This window comes from Orycteropus afer, unplaced genomic scaffold (genome assembly GCF_000298275.1).
Source record: "Orycteropus afer afer isolate SDZICR_OR568_19922 unplaced genomic scaffold, OryAfe1.0 scaffold00270, whole genome shotgun sequence".
Taxonomy (NCBI): Eukaryota; Metazoa; Chordata; class Mammalia; order Tubulidentata; family Orycteropodidae; genus Orycteropus; species Orycteropus afer.
Window position 1 is genome coordinate 4,836,987 of NW_006921857.1, and position 19,989 is coordinate 4,856,975.

At 37.5% G+C, this 19,989-nt stretch overlaps 1 protein-coding gene across 1 annotated transcript in view; it reads left to right on the top strand.

The window, feature by feature from the left end:
• Window positions 1-19,760, top strand: part of LOC103205120 (cilia- and flagella-associated protein 299) — a gene marked incomplete at its 3' end in the record, with an annotated part of 38,511 nt that extends 18,751 nt beyond the window's left edge. Inside the window, exon 2 of the mRNA XM_007950384.1 lies at window positions 19,630-19,760. Within this exon, the coding sequence (XP_007948575.1) occupies window positions 19,630-19,760 (131 nt within the window). The remainder of the gene's footprint in view (window positions 1-19,629) is intronic.
• Window positions 19,761-19,989: the final 229 nt, after the last annotated feature.

The following is a 19,989-nucleotide window of genomic DNA, read 5'->3' on the forward strand; positions in this document are numbered from 1 at the left end:
ACTTCAGGACAGATCTTGAAACATCCTTTGTGATGATGAATGCTATGCCATTCCTCTTCAAACTGTCATTCCCAGCATAGTAGATCACATGGTTGTAGTGATACTGCCTCAGAAACCCAAGGAGGGGTTGCTATGAGTCAGGGCCGACTCGATGGCACATAACAACAACAACAACAATTACTTGTTCGATAGAGACTGGTGAAAGCCCAAAGTCTATGGCCTCCAGTTACCCTTCAAGCCTGGAATTGGACTCACTCCCATGGCTTATCTCTCAGCCAAACAATGTACAGGCTTTTTTTTTTTTTTAGTTTGGTATGAGTGGAACAACTACATCAGAGAAATGCACTCCTTAGAACAATCAACCATGGTAGATCAAAAGGACAGCATTTGCACTAGCAGAAACCTAGGGAGGCAGGAATGCATAACCAGCAGGGATACAGGGATAGGGTAACTGATTGGAGAAGTGTTTTGATGAGTGTAAGAATTTAATTTTTAGAAGGTCTTATTCATTTAGTTTATCTAACACTGCGCATTTTTGGTTATGTTTGGTAGTCCATTTATGCCATAAATTAGGGCCCATACGTTTCATTTTACTTGGTATCACAATCCATACCCCTGGGAACAGCAGTCCAGAAATCAGACATCATATTGCACTGGGCAAATCGTCTGCAAAAGACCTCTTTAAAGTATTGAAGAGCCAAAATGTAACTTTGAAGATTAAGGTGTGCCTGACCCATGCTATGGTATTTTCAATACCCTCATCTACATGTGAAAGCTGGACAATGAAGAAGGGAGACCAAAGAAGAATTGATACATTTGAATTGTGGTGTTGGCAAAGAATACTGAAAATACTATGGACTGCCAGAAGAATAAACAAATCTGTCCTGGAGGGAAGTGCAGCCAGAATGTTCCTTAGAAGCAAGAATGGCCAAACTTTGTCTCAGCTACTTGGGTCATGTTGTCAGAAGGGACTATTCCCTGGAGAATGATATCATGCTTGTTAAAATAAAGGCTCATTGAAAAAGGGGAAGACCCTCAATGGGATGGACTGAAACAGTGGCTGCAATGATGGACTCAAGTATAGGAAGGATTGTGTGGATGGTGCAGGACCAGGCAATGTTTTGTTCTGTTGTATATAGGGTTGCCATGAGTTGGAGCTGACTTGAGGACACCTGAAATCAACAAGTTTGCTCCTATTTTTGCTTTGATGAACTTTATAATTTAAATTGTACATTTTGGTCTTTGATCCATCCTGAGTTAGTTTTTGTGTATGGTGTGAGGCATGGATCCTGTTTCATTTTTCCACAAATGGTTATCCGTTTTGCTCGTGGCATTTTTTTAAAAATGCATTTTATTGAAATATAATTTGTGTACAGTAAAATACACAAAGCTAAAGTGACATGGGTTGATGCTTTTATTTTTTTTTTTTTTTTTTTACAGATTTTAAAATTTATTTATTTATCTTGATAAGTCACTTGCAATTTTCACATCATAAATACATAGAACTGTGGCTTGGGTTTCGGAGTTTACTAGCTGATTCCACCATATATCCTTGACTTTTTACATTAATGAACTAATACTATTATTTGTCCATTTGTGATTGACTTCTTTCACTCAGCACAATGTCCTCCAAGTTCTTCCATGTTATGCAGTGTTTTGCAGATTCTACATTATTCTTTAGGGTTGTATAGTATTCCATTGTGTGCATGTACCACAGTTTCTTTATCCATTCTTCTGTTGATGGGCACATAGGTTCTTTCCATCTTTTTGCTATTGCAAATAGTGCTGCGATGAACATGGTTGTGCATATATCTGTGCTTCTCCTGGCTCTCACTTCTTTAGGATATATACTTAGTAATGAGTTTGCTGGGTCAAATGGTATTTCTAATTCCAGTTTATTAAGGAAGCACCACACTGTTTTCCACAATGGTTGTGTCATTTTACACTTCCAACAGCAGTGTATGAGAGTCCCAATCTCCACATCCTTGCCAGCATTTGTTATTTTCTGTCTTGTTGAACTTTACCATTGGTGCTGGAGCGAGATGGTATCTCTTTGCTGTTTTGATTTGCATCTCTCTGATGGCTAATGATCATGAGCGTTTCTTCATGTATTTGATGGTCACCTGAATATCCTCTTTGGTGAAGTGTCCATTCATATCTTCTGCCCATTTTTTAATTGGATTGTTAATCTTTTGTGGTTGAGATGTTGGAGTTTTCTATAAATTTTAGAGAAAAGTCCCTTGTCAGATATGTAACTATCAACAAAAATGAATTTGTTACTGTCATTTTGTTATGTGTTTTTTTGTGTTGTTGATTTCTTTGTTCCATATAATTTTCTGTGCTGAGCTCTTTTTGTTTATGAATCATGTTATCACTTCCTTCACTGCTATTGTTTTAGTATTTGCTAAGTATCTGTACTGGTCCTCATTTATTTTGATGTGAAAGTTTTTCATTTTTTTTGAGGTTACCCTGTGATTTATAGTTTCTTCTCAAGTTTAGAACAGTCCATTCTTGTGGTTGTCTTGACTTCCCTACCATTTCGAAGTTGTGTAACTACACAGTTTTTTCCCTTATTTTGGTTTGTAGTTGTCTTCATTTGTCAATTGATGTCTCTGGTTGCCTGTTTAAAATCTTGTAGGCTTATTTACTTTGGATACTTCTATAACTGGGTTATTTTCTGGGTTATATCATCATGTGTATTAATGGTTAGTTGTTGTTTGCTGTTGCTGGTTTTCTGTCCAAAGGACTCCCTTTAGCATCTCTTATAAGGTTGGTCTGGTTTTAAAAAATTCTCTTAATTTCTGCTTATCTGTTGTTATGTGCCGTCGAGTCAGACCCAACTCATAGCGACCCCTCCTTGGGTTTCCGAGGCAGTATCACTATGGAAGTAGATTGCCCAGCCTTCTTTCCAATCTGCTTATTTAGAAGTGTCTTAATTTCACCATCATATTTGAGGGACAGTTTTGCTGGGTGCATAATTCTTGGTTGGAAATTTTTCTCTTTCACAGTTTTATACATACCATCCCATTGTCTTCTCGCCTGCAAGGTTTCTGCTGAGAAATCCAAGCTTAATCTTATTGGTTGCCCCTTCTGGGTAACTTTTGTTTTTTTCCATGCTGCTTTTAGGATTCTTTCTTTGTCTTTGGTTTTGGTGAGTGTTCTAGTTACCTGGTGCTGCTCTGACAAGAATAGACCACAAATGGCATGGCCTTAACAAACAGGAGTTTATTCTTGCAATTTGGAGGCTTTAAGTCCAAGTTCAAAGTGCTAGGCTCTAGGGGCTGGGTGAAACCCCCTCAACCTTGGGGTCCAGCTCTGCCTCCTGCTCCTGGCCCACTGGAGCTGGAGGCATTTCTACACTCAGACAAATGCTGGCTGCTGAGGCTGAGAAGCCCCAAAGTTGACAAGTAAAAAGGCACAGTCCCGATGTCAACAAACCACACAGCAGGCCATTAATTTAAGTCCATTGTAAGTCCAAGGTTGGCAGAGCAAAGCAGGCTGCTGAGCAATGACACGGCTACATGCTAGGTCCAAGTATGCCATAGGCTAGAGACCATTTCCCAAGGCTTCTGCTTAAATATAATAAGCAGACCACATGCCCAAAGGCAGCTACTCAGCTGCTGCTAGTAGATGCCACCATGTAGTTGATTACCAGTCTCATCAGGGGGAATACTACATCCAGCTGCCCAGCCACTCAACAAGGCCCAGCCAAGTTGACACACAAATATAACCATGGCAGTGAGTTTGATGATGATATGTCTTGGTGATTTTCTTTTGAGGTCTATCCTGTTTGGGGGTTCATTGGATTTCCTGAATGGATATAGTCTCATCTTTCATCATACCAGGAAAATTCTCTTCCTGTTCTGGAATCCAATTACATGTAGGTTATTCCTTTTGATGGTATCCCACATGAACCTTAGGCTTTCTTCATTTTGTTTTGCTCTTTTTTCTGATTGATCCCTTTCCAAAGAAATATTAAGGTATTTGCCTTCAATCTCACTAATTCCGTCTTCAATTGATTCAGTTCTACTCCTTTGCCCATTCAATGAGTTATCTATTTTTGAAAATTTAGTATTAATCTTCTGGATTTCTGTCTGTAGATTTTCTATCAGTTCTAATTTTACATTTATTTTGTCATTTTGCTCTTGTATTGTCTTTTGAAATTGTTCTAGGATTTTCTGTGTTTTCCTCTATTTTGTCAGTGTTTTCCTTGTTCTGTCTCTCAATTCATTGAAGGTACCTAAATATAATTCTTCTGCATTCCTTATCAGGGAGTTCCAATGGTGCATCTTCCTCAGGGATGTGTTTTGGGTCTGTATCTGTACCCTGGTCCCTTGTTTCTCCTGCTTTATCTTGCTTCTTTGTGTGTACTGTGATGCTGTGTTGTCTCTGAGGCATTGGGACGTTTTTGTGTTTATATTTAATTGGTGATTATATGTTGGAGTGACTTGCCCATGATTTTCATTTTCTTTGTTTTGTTTGTATGTTATCTGTGTAAGCAGGGTACTGTGCTGTGCTCCTCTATTCACTAGTTGGCAGTACTTATACACGCACCACTTGTCTCCTTTCCCAGTGTCTGCCTTCTATATGTCCCTGCTGTCCTTGGCAAATGAAGCCTATTCTTAGGTCCCTGGAATGTGAATGAGAATGCTATCACTTGCAAATCCAAAATGACCTCCTCTTGTAAACATTCAAAATGGCTGTGCCCTCAGTCACTTTTAATATCCAAAATGGCTGCCACTTGTAAACCTTCAGAATGGCTGCACTCTTGGTCACTTTAAATATCCAAAATGGTCACCCTTGTAAACAATCAAAATGGCTGTGCCCTCTGGACAGGTGAAAGTCCACAGTTCAGGTTGTCTCCCTTCTTGTTGTTTCCCTTCCTAGTTATAGGCCACTAGTGCAGTTGTCCCTGCAGCCCTTGGTGACCAGGGCTGATCTTTAGGTCAATTCTCAGGTACCAACACCACTTGGAAATATTCAGGCTGTCAGTCCTGTCAGAGTAGCTGACAGTCCACTGCTCCAACCATCTCCAGTCACTGTTTTTGTTCAGGTTTTTCCACTAGTTGGTGCCTGATCCACTTCTGTATACTTCCTTTCAGAGCTCAGGGCTCCAGGATTATCTTCTGTCTCTGTCAACTGTTTTTCCTTTGTTGAAGAGGGTCTGTGGAGCTTGTCTGCCTATCCCACCATCTTACCAGAAGTCCTAGCATTTGTTAAAGAGACTATGTCTGAGCATGTGCTTCTTTTCCTTTATTTTAATAATGTCATGGATTACATCAATTGTTTTTCTAATTTTGAACCATCCTTGCATACCTGGGATGAATATCACATAGTCATGATGTATTGTTTTTTGATATGTTGTGAAAATCTATTGGCTAGGATTTTGTTGAAGATTTTTGTATCTGTATTCAAGAGGGAAATTGGTTTGTAGTTTTCATTTCTAGGGGTGACTTTGTCTGTTTTGGATATTAGGGTTATGCTTGCTTCATGAAATGAATTTGGGAGGATCCTATTCTTTTCTATGTTCTGGAATAGATTGAGTAGGATTGGTACAGCTCTTCTCTGAATGTTTGGTAGAATTCTCCAGTCAAGCCATCTGGGTCAGCATTCTTTTGTTGGTAGTTTTTTTAAATGACTTATTCAATTTTTTCTTTTGTTATTGGTTTGTTCAAATTTCCCACCTCAATCTTGTTACTTTAGGCAAGTAGTGTGTTTCTAGAAATGTCCCTTTCTTCTAGGTTTTCAAATTTGTTGGGATACAGTTTTTCATAATATCTTGATATTATCCTTTTAATTTATTTGTAACTTCTCCCTCTTTTCCTTTGTTAAATTTGCTAGTGGGTTGTCGATTTTTATTAATTTTTTCAAAGAACCAACTTCTAGTCTTGGTGATTCTATTGTTTTCTGTTTATTTCTCCTCAACTGTTTATTATTTATTTTCTTCTGATGAATGTAGGCTCTTTTTGCTGCTCTTAGTTTCTAATTGTTGGAGATGTGAGTGGAAGTATTGCTTTTGCCTCTTTTTTTTTTTTTTCTTAAATATGTGCATTTATTGCTGTAAATTATGCACTGAGTATTGCTTTTGCTGTGTCCTAAATATTTTAGTATGTTGTTTTGCATTCTTGTTTGATTCAAGGAAATTTTTATTTCCTTTTTTGTATTTCCTGTATTACCCAGCTTTAAGGAGAGTGCTGTTCAGTTTCTATGTGTTTGATTTTTATTTCTCTTGATCTTCCTGTTGTTGATTTTTAATTTCATAATACTGTGATCTGGATGCTTTGCAGTATTTTGATATTTGTGCACTCATTAAGGCTTGGTTTGTGGCCTAAAATATGGCCTATTCTGGAAAATCTTCCATGTGTGCTGGATAAGAATGTATACTGTGCCATTGTTGGGTGCAGTGCTCTGTGTGTGTCTATAAGTTCAAGTATGGTGATTGTATTGTTTAGTTCTTCTGTGTCTTTGTTGAGTTTCTTTCTAGTTCTTTTATCTTTCATTGAAAGTGGTGTATTAAAGTTTCCTACTGTTAATGTGGTAGCGTAGTGCCTAAGGCACTTGACTGCTTATCAGAAGGCTGGCAATTCAAACCCACCAGCCACTCTTTGGAAGGAAGGTTGGGCAATCTACTTCTGTAGTGATACCGCCTCAGAAACCCAAGGAGGGGTCGCTATGAGTTGGGTCCAACTCGATGGAACATAACAACAACAACAACACTGTTAAGTGGAGTTGTCTATTTCTATTTTCAGTTCCATTAAAGTTTGATTTATGTATGTTAGGGCTCTTTCATTGGGTGCGTAGATATTTATTAGGGTTATGTCATCTTATTCAATTGATCTTTCAGTCACTATATAATTTCCTTCCTTGTCTCTTATGATGAGTTTTCCCTTAAAGACTGTTTTATCAGAAATTAATATTTCTGGTCTTGATTGCCATTTGCTTGGTATATTTTTTTTTCTTAATCTTTGACTTTTAGTCTACTTTGGTCTTTGTGTCTAAGGTATGTCTCTTGTAGACAGCGTATTGATACTTTATATTTTCTTCTCCAGTCTAACTTTCTGTCTCTTATTTGTTGCATTTAATCCATTTATATTCATTGTATTTATCGACAAGTATGAATTTATTAACCAAACTCACTGCCATCAAGTCTATCCCGACTCATAGCGACTCCTCCTTGCATTTCTGAGGTGGTACATTGCCCAACCTTCCTTCTGAGAAGTGGTTGGTGGGTTTGGAACTGCCAGTCTTCTGGATAGCTGTCAAACACCTTAGGCACTACACCACCTGAGCTCCTGCTTTCAGTTTTGTTATGTGTTTTTTTTTGTTGTTGCTGATTTTTTCCATATTATTTCCTATGCTGAGCTCATTTTGTTTATGGATTTTTTTAAAGCATTTTCTTTGTTGCTGTTGTTTTTGTATTTGCTAAATATTTGTGCCTTTCCTTTTTTTTTTTAAATTTGATAAGAAGGTTTATTAATTTTTTTTGACATTATTCTGTGATTTTTTATTTTCTTAAGTTTAAAATTTTCTGTTGTATTTCAAAATCGTCTTGACTTCCTCTTCATTTGGAAGTTCTTTATCTGCACTATATATTATCCTTTTTTGGTTTGTAGTTGTCTTCATTTACTAATTGATGTCTCTAGTTCCATGTTTTTAGTCTTGTAAGTTTTATTTTACTTTGTTTACTTCTATATCTTGGTTGGTTTCTGGGTTATTATGTTGTCATGTGTGTTAATCATTGCTTGTTGCTAGCTGTTGTTGGTTCTCTGTTTGAAGAACTCCCTTTAGTATCTCTTGTAAGATTTGTCTGGTTTTAACACATTTCCTTAATTTCTGTTTATCTGGAAGTCCTAATTTCACCATCACAGATAAGGGACAGTTTTGCTCAGTATATAATTCTTGGTTGGAAGTTTTATTTTCTTTCAAGATTTCATATATGTCATCCCATTGCTTTTTTTGCCTGCATGGCTCCTGCCAGGAAATCAGAACTTAGTCTTATTGGTTGCCCTTTGTAGGTAACTTTTCATTTTTTTCTGTGCTGCCTTCAGGAATTCTTTCTTTGTCTTTGGTTTTTGTAAGTTTAATTATGATATATCTTGATGATTTTCCTTTGGGATCTATCCTGTTTGGGATACATTGAAATTCTTGAATGGATGTCTTCTCATCTTTCATCATATTAGGGAAGCTTTCTTCCAATGAATTTTCTCTATGGCTTCTGTGGTCACTTCCTGTTCTGGAATTCCAATCACACGTAAGTTATCCCTTTTTTTTGGTGTCCCACATAAATCATAGGTGCTTCATTTTTTCTTTTTTTGATTTTTTTTGTTATTGTTTCTGTAATCAAGTAGTATCAAGAGATTTGTCTTCAATGTCACTAATTCTGTCTTCCATTGCTTCAGTTCTGCTCCTTTGCCCTTTCAATGTATTATCTATTTCTGAAATTTCAGTATTAATCTTCTGGATTTCTATTTGCTGTTTTTGTATGTTTTCTAATTTTTCATTCATTCTGTCAGTTTGTTTTTGTATTTTTTTTCCTAATTTCTTCTAGAGTTTTGTCAGTATTTTCCTTGACCTATCTCTCAATCTGTTGAACATAACCTGAATGTGATTCCTTTGAATTCCTTAACAGGTAATTCCAATGCCATTTCTTCTTCAGGGAGATTTTTTGGCTCTGGTCTGGTCACTTGTTTGTTCCAATTTATTTTGCTTTTTGTGTGAACTAGGATTTTCAGTTGTCTCTGAGACATTGTGACATCACTGTACTTATATTTAATTGATATTATATTTTGGTGTGATTCATCCAGGATTTTTTTTTTTTTTGTCTTATTTTGAAATATCTGAGTGAGCATGGCTAGTGTGCTCCTCTGTTTGCTAGTTTAGCTACACTTAGGCACTTACTACTTGTCCCTTATCTCTTGTTGGGTGTAATAGAGGATGAAAATGTATGCACAGATTTCTACTAACTATTCATGGAGAGCATTTGAGAGCAGATTGGGCCACTATTGGTTTCCATTTATCATTGATCAGTGGGTGCAGATACAGGTAATGTCCCTCACCCAGTTAGTAAGGCTGTAGGAGGTGTGGATGTGGTTTGGTCTTGTGGGCATCGTTGTTGTCTTCCACCAAGTGGGACCAAAACAGAAAACAAACCAAAGAACATCAAAAATAAAATAAAAACAAGAGAACAACAACAACAAAAATACAAACAACATAAACAACTATAAAAACAAAAAACGGTAAATGGAAAGAAAAACAAAAAAAGTAGAAAAGAGACAAAAGAAGGACAAATTGGAAAGAAAAACACATCTGGGGATTGGAGAAAAAGAAAAGAGAGGAAGAGAAGAATAATAATGAAGAAAAAGATAAGAAAAATGCAAAACAAACAAACAAATGAAAAATACCAAGGGATGAAATGAATAAAAAGAGAGAAAGAAGAAAAGAAAGTAATAGAAGAGAAGCAGAAAAAGGAAACAAATCAAAACAAAATAGAACTGCAGGAAAGGAAAGAAAAAAAATATAAAAGAAAATGAAAGAAAGAAGGAAATAATAATAATAATATCAATAAAACCTGAGATGGAGGGCACCTGGGCTGTGTTCCTGTGCCCAAGTAGGTGACAGGGAGCTGAGCAGCTGGTCTTTGTACTGGTTCCTGCTTACATAAAGACAATTGGAGTCAGGACATCTGATCCTGGACAAGTTCCTGCTGACCCAGAAAATGTCCGGAGGCAGGGAACCTGGAGCTGGGAAACATTCCTGCTAGACCAAACAGTGGCTGGGAGCAAGGCTCTTGGTTCCAGAAGAAATTCCTGATACCTCAAAAAGCAGCTGGGGACAGGGTATCTGCTGTCCCAAAAGGCAGCTGAGTGCAGGTTCCCTGCTCCCCAAAAAAGTTCCTGCTATCCCAAAAGGGGGCTTGGTATAGAGTGCCTGGTCCCAGAAAAAATTCCTGCTAGCCCAAAGGTGGCTGGGAGCAGGGTGGCTGATCTTGGAACTAGTTTCCCTCTATCAGAAGGCAACTGAGGGCAGGGCACCTGATCCCAGGAAAGATCCCATTGGCCCAGAAGGTGTCTGGCGTCAAGGTGCCTAGACCCTGAACAAGTTCCTACCAGTCCAAAAGGTGATTGGAAGGAAGTCACCTGTTTCCAGCAGTTGTGGACATGGGTCTGGTCATAGACAAAATTCCTGCTGTCTCAAAAGGTAACTGGGCACAGGACCCCATTCCCAGAAGTACCTGCTGCCCCAAAAGCTGGCTGCGTGTAGGATATCTGGTCTCAAAAAAAATTCCTGCTGGCCCAAAAGGTGGCTGGCAGCAGGGTGCCTAGTCCTGGGAACAATTTCTGCCTGCCCAGAAGGCAGCTGGTGGCAGGGTATCCAGACCATGATAGAATTCCTGCCAGTCCAGAAAGTGGGTGGGGGTGGCAGATGGCCACACCTCCATAAACCAGGATGGTGTGGGGAACAAGGGGAATATCGCACCTTTCTGGACATCAACCGTAATTGTGGTTGTCCATGTAGTCCTCGGCAAGTGGAGCTGATTATGAGGTTGATGTCTAAATTGGAAAGCTGCTTGCAAATATTGAAGATGGCCATGCTGTCAGGCTACCCGACAGTTCACAGCTCCATTTGCTTCCTCATTCACTGTTTTCATTCAGTTTCTTAGTTTTTGTAGTTAGATTCTGTTGACTTGGCGCTGACTCATAGCAACCCTATGTACAGCAGAACGAAACACTGTCCAGTCCTGTGGCAGCCTCATGATCCTTGCTATACCTGAGCCCATCATTGCAGTCACTGTGTCAATGCATCTTGTTGAGGGCCTTCCCCTTTTTTGTTGACCCTCCACTTTACCAAGCATGATTTGCTTCTTCATGGAATGGTCCCTTCTGACAACATAACCAACATAGGTGAGATGAAGTCTGGCCATTTTCGCCTCCAAGGAGCATTCTGGCTACACTTTTTCCAGGACAGGCTAGTTAGTTCTTCTGGCAGTCTATGGTGCTTTCAGTATTCTTCACCAGCATAAATCAAGAGCATCAACTCTTCTTCAGTCTTCCTTACTCATTGTCCAGCTTCACATGCATATGAGGCGATTGAAAATACCATGGCTTGGGTTAGGTGCACCTTAGTCTTTAAAGAGATATCTTTGCTGTTCAGCACTTTAAAGAGGTCTTTTGCAGCAGATTTGCCCAATGCAGTACATTGTGTGATATCTTGACTGCTGCTTCCAATGGTGTTGATTCAATATATGAAATTTTTGACAACTTCAATCTTTTCACGTCTTCGTCCTTCCCTTCAAAGGTTAGGGTTCTGGGATTATTTTCTGTATCTCTTTCAATTGGCTTCTTGTTTGTTTGCTGTAGACAGTATATGTAGCTTGTCTGCCTACTCTGCCATCTTACCGGATGTCACTTGTTTTTCATCACTTTGAAACTCTGTTTCTTCACTTGGCAAATGAGGGGTCTGGGCTAAGTTACATCCATATTTCCTTATGTCTATAAAATTCAATGATTCATATGAACATCCTTCTGTCTATGTATCCATATATCCATAAAACTACCTTTTTTTTTTTTAATAAACCTTCACTGAGAGCCTACTGTGGTAGATATTACATTATTGTTGTTTGTAGGTTCCAATTAGTCAGTTCCAACACATAGCAATCCTATGTACAACAGAACAAAACACTACTCCATCCTGTGCCATCCTCACAGTTGCTGGTATGCTTGAACCCATTGTTGCAGCCACTGTAGCAATCCATCTCATTGAGGATCTCTCTCTTTTTCATTGACTCTGTACTGTTCCAAGCATGATGTCCTTCTCCAGAGACTGGTCCCTCCTGATAACATTTTCAAAGTACGTGGGGCAGAGTCTCCCTATCCTCGCTTCTAAGGAGCATTCTGGCTGTACTTCTAAGACATATTTGTTTGCTCTTCTGGAAGTTCATGGTATGTTTAATATTCTTCACCAACACCGTAATTCAAAGGCTTCAATTCTTCTTTGGGCTTCCTTATTTATTGTCCAGCTTTCACAAGTATATGAGTCAATTGAAAATGTCATGGCTTGTGTCGTGCATACCTTAGTCTTCAAAGTGAAATCTTTGCTTTTTAACATTTAAAGAGGTCTTTTTGCAGCAGAATTGCCCAATGCAACACATCATTTTATTTCTTAATTGCTGATTCTATGGGTATTGATTGTGGATCCAAGTAAAATGAAATCCTTGACAACTTCAATAATTTATCTGTTTATCACGATGTTGCTTATTGATCTAGTTGTGAGGATTTTGCATATTGCAGGTTTTTAATAGGTCTTCCTCCAATTGTAAGGCCATGTTTATCTTCATATAGCCCAGCTTCTCAGATTATTTGCTCAGCGTACAGATGGCATAAGTATGGTGAAAGTATACAATCTCTGTATCTTAATTTGTATCGATTATCTTACACATAGTCCCTCAACCTGTATTTACATATGTTTATAGTACAATTCATTCAACATTTATTTACATTGATCTCAAAATCTACAAGGACGTAGGCAGAGAAATTTCTCCAGGAGAGTGTGTTGAGTGGAACAGAAGAAGATCTTAGGAAAAATACTGTAGGATATCCATTAAGACATGGACATAGAAGAAATGCTCACAAAGGAAAATGAGAAAAAGAGTCAGAGAGGCAGGAGAAAAGCCAGGATAAGAGGGTGATCCAGAATGAATGAGCAGTTGGAAGTTATTGTTGTTGTTAGGTACCACTGAGTCTGCTTTGATTCATAGCACCCCTACCTACAATAGAATGAAACACTGCCCAGTCTGTCACTATCCTCACAATCCCTGCTATGCTTGAGGCCATTGTTGCAGCCACTGTGTCAATCCATCTCTTTGAGGGTCTTCCCCTTTTTTTTTTTTTTTAACTGACCCTCTGCTTTATCCATCTTAGGAAATGGTTCCTTCTGACAACATGACTAAAACAGGTGAGATGAAGTCTGTTCATTATTGCTTCTAAAGAGCATTCTCACCTGCACTTCTTCCAGGGAAGATTTGTTTGTTTTTATAACCAAACCAAAACTCACTGCCATTGAGTTGATTCTGACTCATAGCAACCCCCACTAGGTTTCTGAGGCAGTAAATCTTTATGGAAGTAGATTGCCCAGCCTTGGTTCCATGGAGTGGCTTGTGGGTTTGAACTATCAACCTTCTGCTTAGCAGTCAGATGTCTTAGGCATTGTGCTACCAGACCTCCTTCCTATAAATATACACAACACAAAAACAAAAAACTATAAAATCAAAGTGACAGAACTCAGAAAAGAATTAAGAAGAAAAAAGAGGAAATGAAAATGAAATTAGAAGGAACACAAAAATGAATAAACACAACTGGTATTGTCGTAAAACAATAGAAAATAGTAGGAAAATTTTAAATATCAAAAAGAAATGAAGAAAGCAATAAAATGAGAGTCATGTAAAATGAAAAAATTATTGAAGAGAGGAAGAAGGTCTAACATACAGATAATGAGTCCCTGAAGAAGTAAGTCAGAGGAAGGGAACAAGTATGTGCAGGGACAAATTGGCAGCAGATTGCTTAATGCAAGTAAGGCTTGAAATTTTGGAACCTAAAAGGGTTGTGGTAAAGCTTTTTCTGTGGTCCAGCTGAGAAAGCAGCATCCACACACTGTGTAGGACAGTTGACAGACAATGACCAAGATAGCCCAGAACAAGATAAAAATCCAGAAGTAGATCTTAATGTATTTAAGGTTTGCATATACAGACATGTAGAATTTCAAATAAGTAGAAGAGGATGGAGTTTTCAAAACGATGTTACAACTGTTTTTTTGGGGAAAATGCCTTTTAAAAAAAGTAAAAATATATATTTTTTGCAATAGTAGGGAGCAAAATATATTCCAAGTGCTTTGAAAATTTAGATGTAAAAACAAAACTATGAAGAGCTACATGAAATTAGTAACCTGGAAAAATATTTGCAGGTATTTTTCAGTCATTTAGTTAATATATTTAATATAAACACAGACTAGAGGGCAATGAGTGGTTTTTTGGTTGGTGTGGTGGTTAATGTTGTGTGTCAACTTGGCTGGGCCTGGTTGAGTGTCTGGGCAGCTGGTAGTAGTTATTCCCCGTGATGAGACTGACAATCAACTCCATGGTGGGATCTACCACAAGCAGCTGAGTAGCTGCCTTTGGGATGTGGTCTGCTTCCCATATATAAGAAGCAGCTTTGGGAATGGTCTCTAGCTTATGGCATGCTTGAACCCTGCATATAGCTGAGTCGTTGTTCAGCAGCCTGCCATACTCTGCCCATTTGGGACTTTAAATGGACTTGAATTAACAGCCTGCCGTGTAGTTTGGAAATATTGGGACTGTGCCTTGGGCTTGTCAGCCTTGGGCTTGTCAGCCTCAGCCCCCAGCAACTGAGTGAAGAAAAGCCTCTAGCTTCAGTGGGCCAAGAGCAGGAGGCAGAGCTGAATTCCAAGATTGAGGGGCTTTCACCCAGCCCTGGGAGCCTAGAGCTTTGAACTCGGACTTAAAACCTCCAAATTATAAGAATAAACTCCTGTTTGTTAAGGGCATCCCATTTGTAGTATATTCCTGTCAGAGCGGCACTAGGTAATCACAACAGTTGGTAATAAGTGAACAAATGGTTTAACAGACTATTCAAATAGAAGAAATACACATAGCCAATAAATAAAAAACTCTTGATGGTGAACGTCACTAATCATCAATGCAAATTAAAACACGATTTTGTATGATTTTTATTGTCAGAGACTTTAAAAAGAATTTTTTGAATTAGTTATTCTACTTCTAGAAATTTTTCCTTTATGTTCAATGATTTAGTTTTGGGATGTTTATATTATCTCTGTTTATGATTGTGAAACATTTGAAACTATTTAAATACCCACTAATAGGAGATAGAGGAAGCAAATTACTGATTCACACAATTATTTTTTTAATGACATACTGTATTAAAGGCACAATATTGTATTATGTACAAAATCGGTCCTCACAGAGTATAATGGAGTATTTATAACTAAAATTTCATTGTGTGTATATTAAGTGGAAAGACATTCAATGTGTACTGTTGAGTGGAAAATAAGTGGGCCAAGAAGACTTTGCACAGCATTTTATATTTGTTCAAAAAATACAATTCACCCAAACATATGCCCAGAACAATAATTGGATGACCATACCCAAAAAATATCAGTGATTATCTCTGAGTGGTAACATCAAGGGTGATAGGTGAGATAAATGGCAATTTACTTCTCTTTAGTTTACAAGTTTTCTACAATAATTACATATTAATTTTATACAGAGTGAAAAACAGAACGAAATTGCTAGCATCCATTTTTGGGATGAATGGCCAGCTATCCAGGCTTCTGATTATCAAAGACTTCACATTTCTGCATTCTAATATAGAAAATGGAGAAAGGACGTGAATTTTATTTATTTATTTTTTTCCAAATCAACGTTCAGGTGATCCTACTGATTTTATTTTCCAGTTGAACTCTATCACATTTTAGTTAGTGGATCATTCTTCTGGATTCTGATAGTAGGGAAACTGAACTAGTGTTTGGCATCGGGTGAAATTTTGTCTTGCTTGGTGTCTCTTAAAGACATTTATTTTGAGACTTGGGAGAAATAAGCTTTGTTAGAGTGTACAAATCAAGACCCCATTTGAAAGCAGATGGCTCAAGAAAGGCTCAGACTCTTAGCATAATCTTGGGCATTGTACTTCCCTTGTTGTTGTTGTTGTTATGTGCCATGCAGTCGGACCTGACTCATAGCGACGCCTTCTTGGGTTGCCGAGGCAGTATCCCTACAGAAGTAGATTGCCCAACCTTCCTTCTGAGGAGTGACTGGTGGGTTTGAACCGCCAGCCTTCTGGTTAGCAGTCAAGTGCCTTAAGCACTGTTGTTGTTGGTGTTATGTGCTGTTGAGTGGGACCAACTCATAGCGACCCCTCCTTGGGTTTCTGAGGCAGTATTACTACGGAAGCAGATTGCCCCGTCTTCCTTCTGAGGAGTGGCTGGTGGGTTCGAACTGCTAGTCTTCTGGAGTCTTCTGGTTAGCAGTCAAAGTGCCTTAGGCACTACGCTACCAGAGCTCCCCCTTAGGCACCATGCTACCAGTTTTGCTCTTAACTAGGTTGTTTCCAGAGATGCAAACATCTAATAATAAATGGAGGACTGATTCATGATTCGATCAGTGGGTGCAGTCAGTGTCAAATTCTGCTTGATTTAAGGAAATCTTGTCATTTGTTGCAATATAAATTAGTATTGATGAATGCAAAGCTATGTAGATATTTTATGTGTCCCCGGAAGATACACAGTGATGCACAATCCACTCAATATATGACATGAATACAACTTTTTAATGGTCTTTATTCCGTAACATATTCTCTGTTAATCGTAAGGAATCTATACTCTTATGGAAGATCCACACAGTCCAGAGAGTTGAAAGTCATTTGCATAAGTTCACATTTTAGTAATATACTTAAATAAATCCACGCTCAAATTAACTCACTTTTTGTAAACCAAATCTAAAACCTGTACTACTTTTTTTTTTTTCTATTAAATATTAATTCCACTAGGTGGAGGCATTTGCTCAGTTTTGTGGTTCACACTATACAGCATATAAGAACAGAGAAGTCAATTTAAGCAGGGGAACTTGTCGGAAACAAAGCAAACAGATCTGAGACGGCCAAGGTCTGGTGCTCCATTGTAACAATTTGGCAAATGTATCTACATTGCTTTTCAGAGCTCCAGATTTGCTTTTAATGTTTAGCAAAGGAGAGTCCCAGGTTTTTTTTTTTTTTTTTTTTTGGTTTATAGTATATAAATTTTGTGGTTTTGTGTTTAATAGTTAGGAATTTAAAATAGCTAATATAGATCGAAATAGATCATTAACCTGGCATCTAAAGTTTTCTCATTTAATTCTTTTAGATAGCTATTGCGTTCAACAGTAGTATATCAACTAAGGATCTTTAACAGTAAAATAGATAATGTTTTCACTATAACTCAGGTATTTGAATATGCTATTGAGATGATAATATAACGATCATTGTTAATATATAAAAATATACTTACATGTAACTTTAGTCTTTATCCAAATGATTTCGTGTAAAATGAAACCTCTTCAAATTGTGGGGAAAAAAGTATTCTTTTTGAATATATCATGCAAGAGACAAAAATATACAAGACAACTCTTAAAGTAACTGAAAAATAAAAGGCCTAAAAAATTGTGTGTTTTTTTTTTTGTTTTTTCAATTTGAAGTTTTTTGTGGTCATCTTCTTGGGTTTCTACTTTCCTGTTTTTATTGGTACCAACATTATATGGAAACAATATCTTTCTAGTTAAGTAGGAAATTCATCTGTTGCTCTTTATTTTATATTTGAAGTTATAATGCTCTGTGTCATCAGTTAATTAGCTTCAAGGAAGGATGTCTCTGAAATGGTGAACTTTCTGTGAAAGCAGCTCAATTCTTTTTTTTTTTTTCCTGGTATGGGTTTTTAAAAAAGTCTTTCTTGTATAAACACTATTGTCTTTAATGTTATTGTTTTAAAGATGCTCTCGTAAGCATCTACAGCTGTTCTCATAAATTGATTAAAAACACAACAGACTTTTGTTTTCTAACTCTTTAGAGAAGGTTTAGTGATTGATCCTACTCTTTTTTTTTTTCATTTCAGGTATATAAGAAAGGAACAACCAAATTAGTGTAAATAAGTGAATTTTTGGAAATAGATTTAATTTTTCATATTTAATAGATATTGTATCATTTTAAAAATGATATATATATATATATTTAATTTAAGAAAATCACTTGGTGTTATGGGTTTAATTTTGTACTCTAAAAATATGTTATAAATCCTAACCCCTATTTTTTTTCCCATTCCAAAGAAAGGTGATCCAAACGAATGCAAAAATTATCAAACAATATCATTAATATCACATGCAAGTAAAATTTTTCTGAAGATAATTTAAAAATGATTGCAGCAGACATCAGCTGGGATCTGCCAGAAATTCAAGCTGGATTCAGAAAGATGTGGAATGAGAGAGATTCTGATATCACATGGATCTTGGCTGAAAGCAAAGAATACCAGACAGATGTTTACCTGTGTTTTGTTGGCTATGCAAAGGCATTCCACTTTGAGGATCATAAAAAATTATGGGTAACATTGCAAAGAATGGAAATTCCAGATCACTTCTTTGTGCTCATGTGGAATCCGTAAATACACCAAGAGGCAGTCATTCAAACAGAACAAGGTGATGCAGCATGGTTTAAAATCAGGAAAGGTGTGTGTCAAGGTTGAATCATTTCAGCATACTTATTCAATCTGTATGCTGAGAAAATAATCCAAGAACCTGGACTATATGAAGAAGAAGGGAGCATCAGGATTGGAGGAAATGTCATTAACAACCCTCAATATGTGATGACACAACTTTGCCTTCTGAAAGCGAAGAGGACTTGAAAAACTTACTGTTGAAGATCAGAGACTACAGTCTGCAGTATGGATTATACTTCAACATAAAGAACAGAAAAGTCTCTACAACTGGACCAATAAGCAACATCATAATTAACGGGGAAAAGATTTAAGTTGTCAGGGATTTCATTTTACTTGGGTCCAGTCAATACCCATGGAAACAGCAGTCAAGAAATCAGAGGTTGTACTGCACTGGGCAAATCTGCTGTTAAAGACCTCTTTAAAGTTTTAGAAAACAAAGATGCCACTTTGAAGACTAAAGATACCACTTGAGCCTGACCTAAACTGGGGTATTTTCAAGCACCACATGTACATGTGAAAGCCTGAAAATGAATACAGAGGACCAAAGAATTGATATCTTTTGATTATGGTGTTGGTGAAGAATATTAAATATGTCATGGACTGCCAGAAGAATAACCAAATCTGTTTTAGAAGATGTAAAGCCAGAATGTTCCTTAGAAGCAAGGATGGTGAGACTTCATCTCACATTCTTTGGACCTGTAATCAGACGAGTCCCTAGAGAAGAACATCATGCTTGATAAAGTAGAGGGTCAGTGAAAGAAGAAGACCTCTAACAGGGTGGATTAACAGAGTGGCTGCAACCATTGGCTCAAACATAGCAACAGTTTTCAGGATGGTGCAGGACTGGGCAGTTTTTAATTTTGTTGTACATAGGTAGGTGGCTATGAGTCAAAATAGACTTGATGATACCTAACAACAACAACAACTTGCCTAATGGAGTTATAATCCCTTTTGGGAATAGATTGTATTTGTTATATTAATGATGCAGGATTAAAGTATAGGGTGTGTCTTGAGTCAGTCCCTTTTGATTTAACAAAAAAGAGATTGAAACAAGCTCACAGGTAGGCAGAGATGGGGAAAGAGAGAGACGCCAAGCCATGTGTAGATCACTCAGGAGCAAAAGCTCAGAAGTGACAAGGACCTTCGTCCAGAGCTAACAGAGGGAGAACACCTTCCCCTACAACTGACAAGCTTAATTCAGATTTCTGGCTTCTTAACTATGTGAAAATGAACTTCTTTTTGTTAAAGCCACCCATTTGTGGTATTTCTGTTATAACAACACTATATAAATAAGGCACTTGTCACAAGCTGGGTAAAGAAGGTTTATTAATCCACAAATCTAACAATTGATTTTCTCTTAAGGATGAAAGCCTGGCCCGTCAATTGGTGGAACTAGGCTACCGAGGGACTGGAGAGGTGGTGAAAAGGGAAGATTTTGAAGCAAGAAAGTCAGCTATAGAGGTTGCAAGGCAGGCTGAAAGAACTCAGAAAAAGTAAGTATCCACATTTAAAATCTAGTTTTATGTTATGTTCTTTAGTCCCTGGAAAAGTACAGTATTATTTACACAGTTATAATTTAGAAACCTGGCCTGGAACAGGTAGAACTTATTACAAATTCCATCCTCTGCATGTATTCTGCAGATCGGGAACTAGAAGAACTGCAGTATGCTTGTAAGTAAAGTCACATGCAACTTTGAGCCACTAACTTAAGATATAAATCAA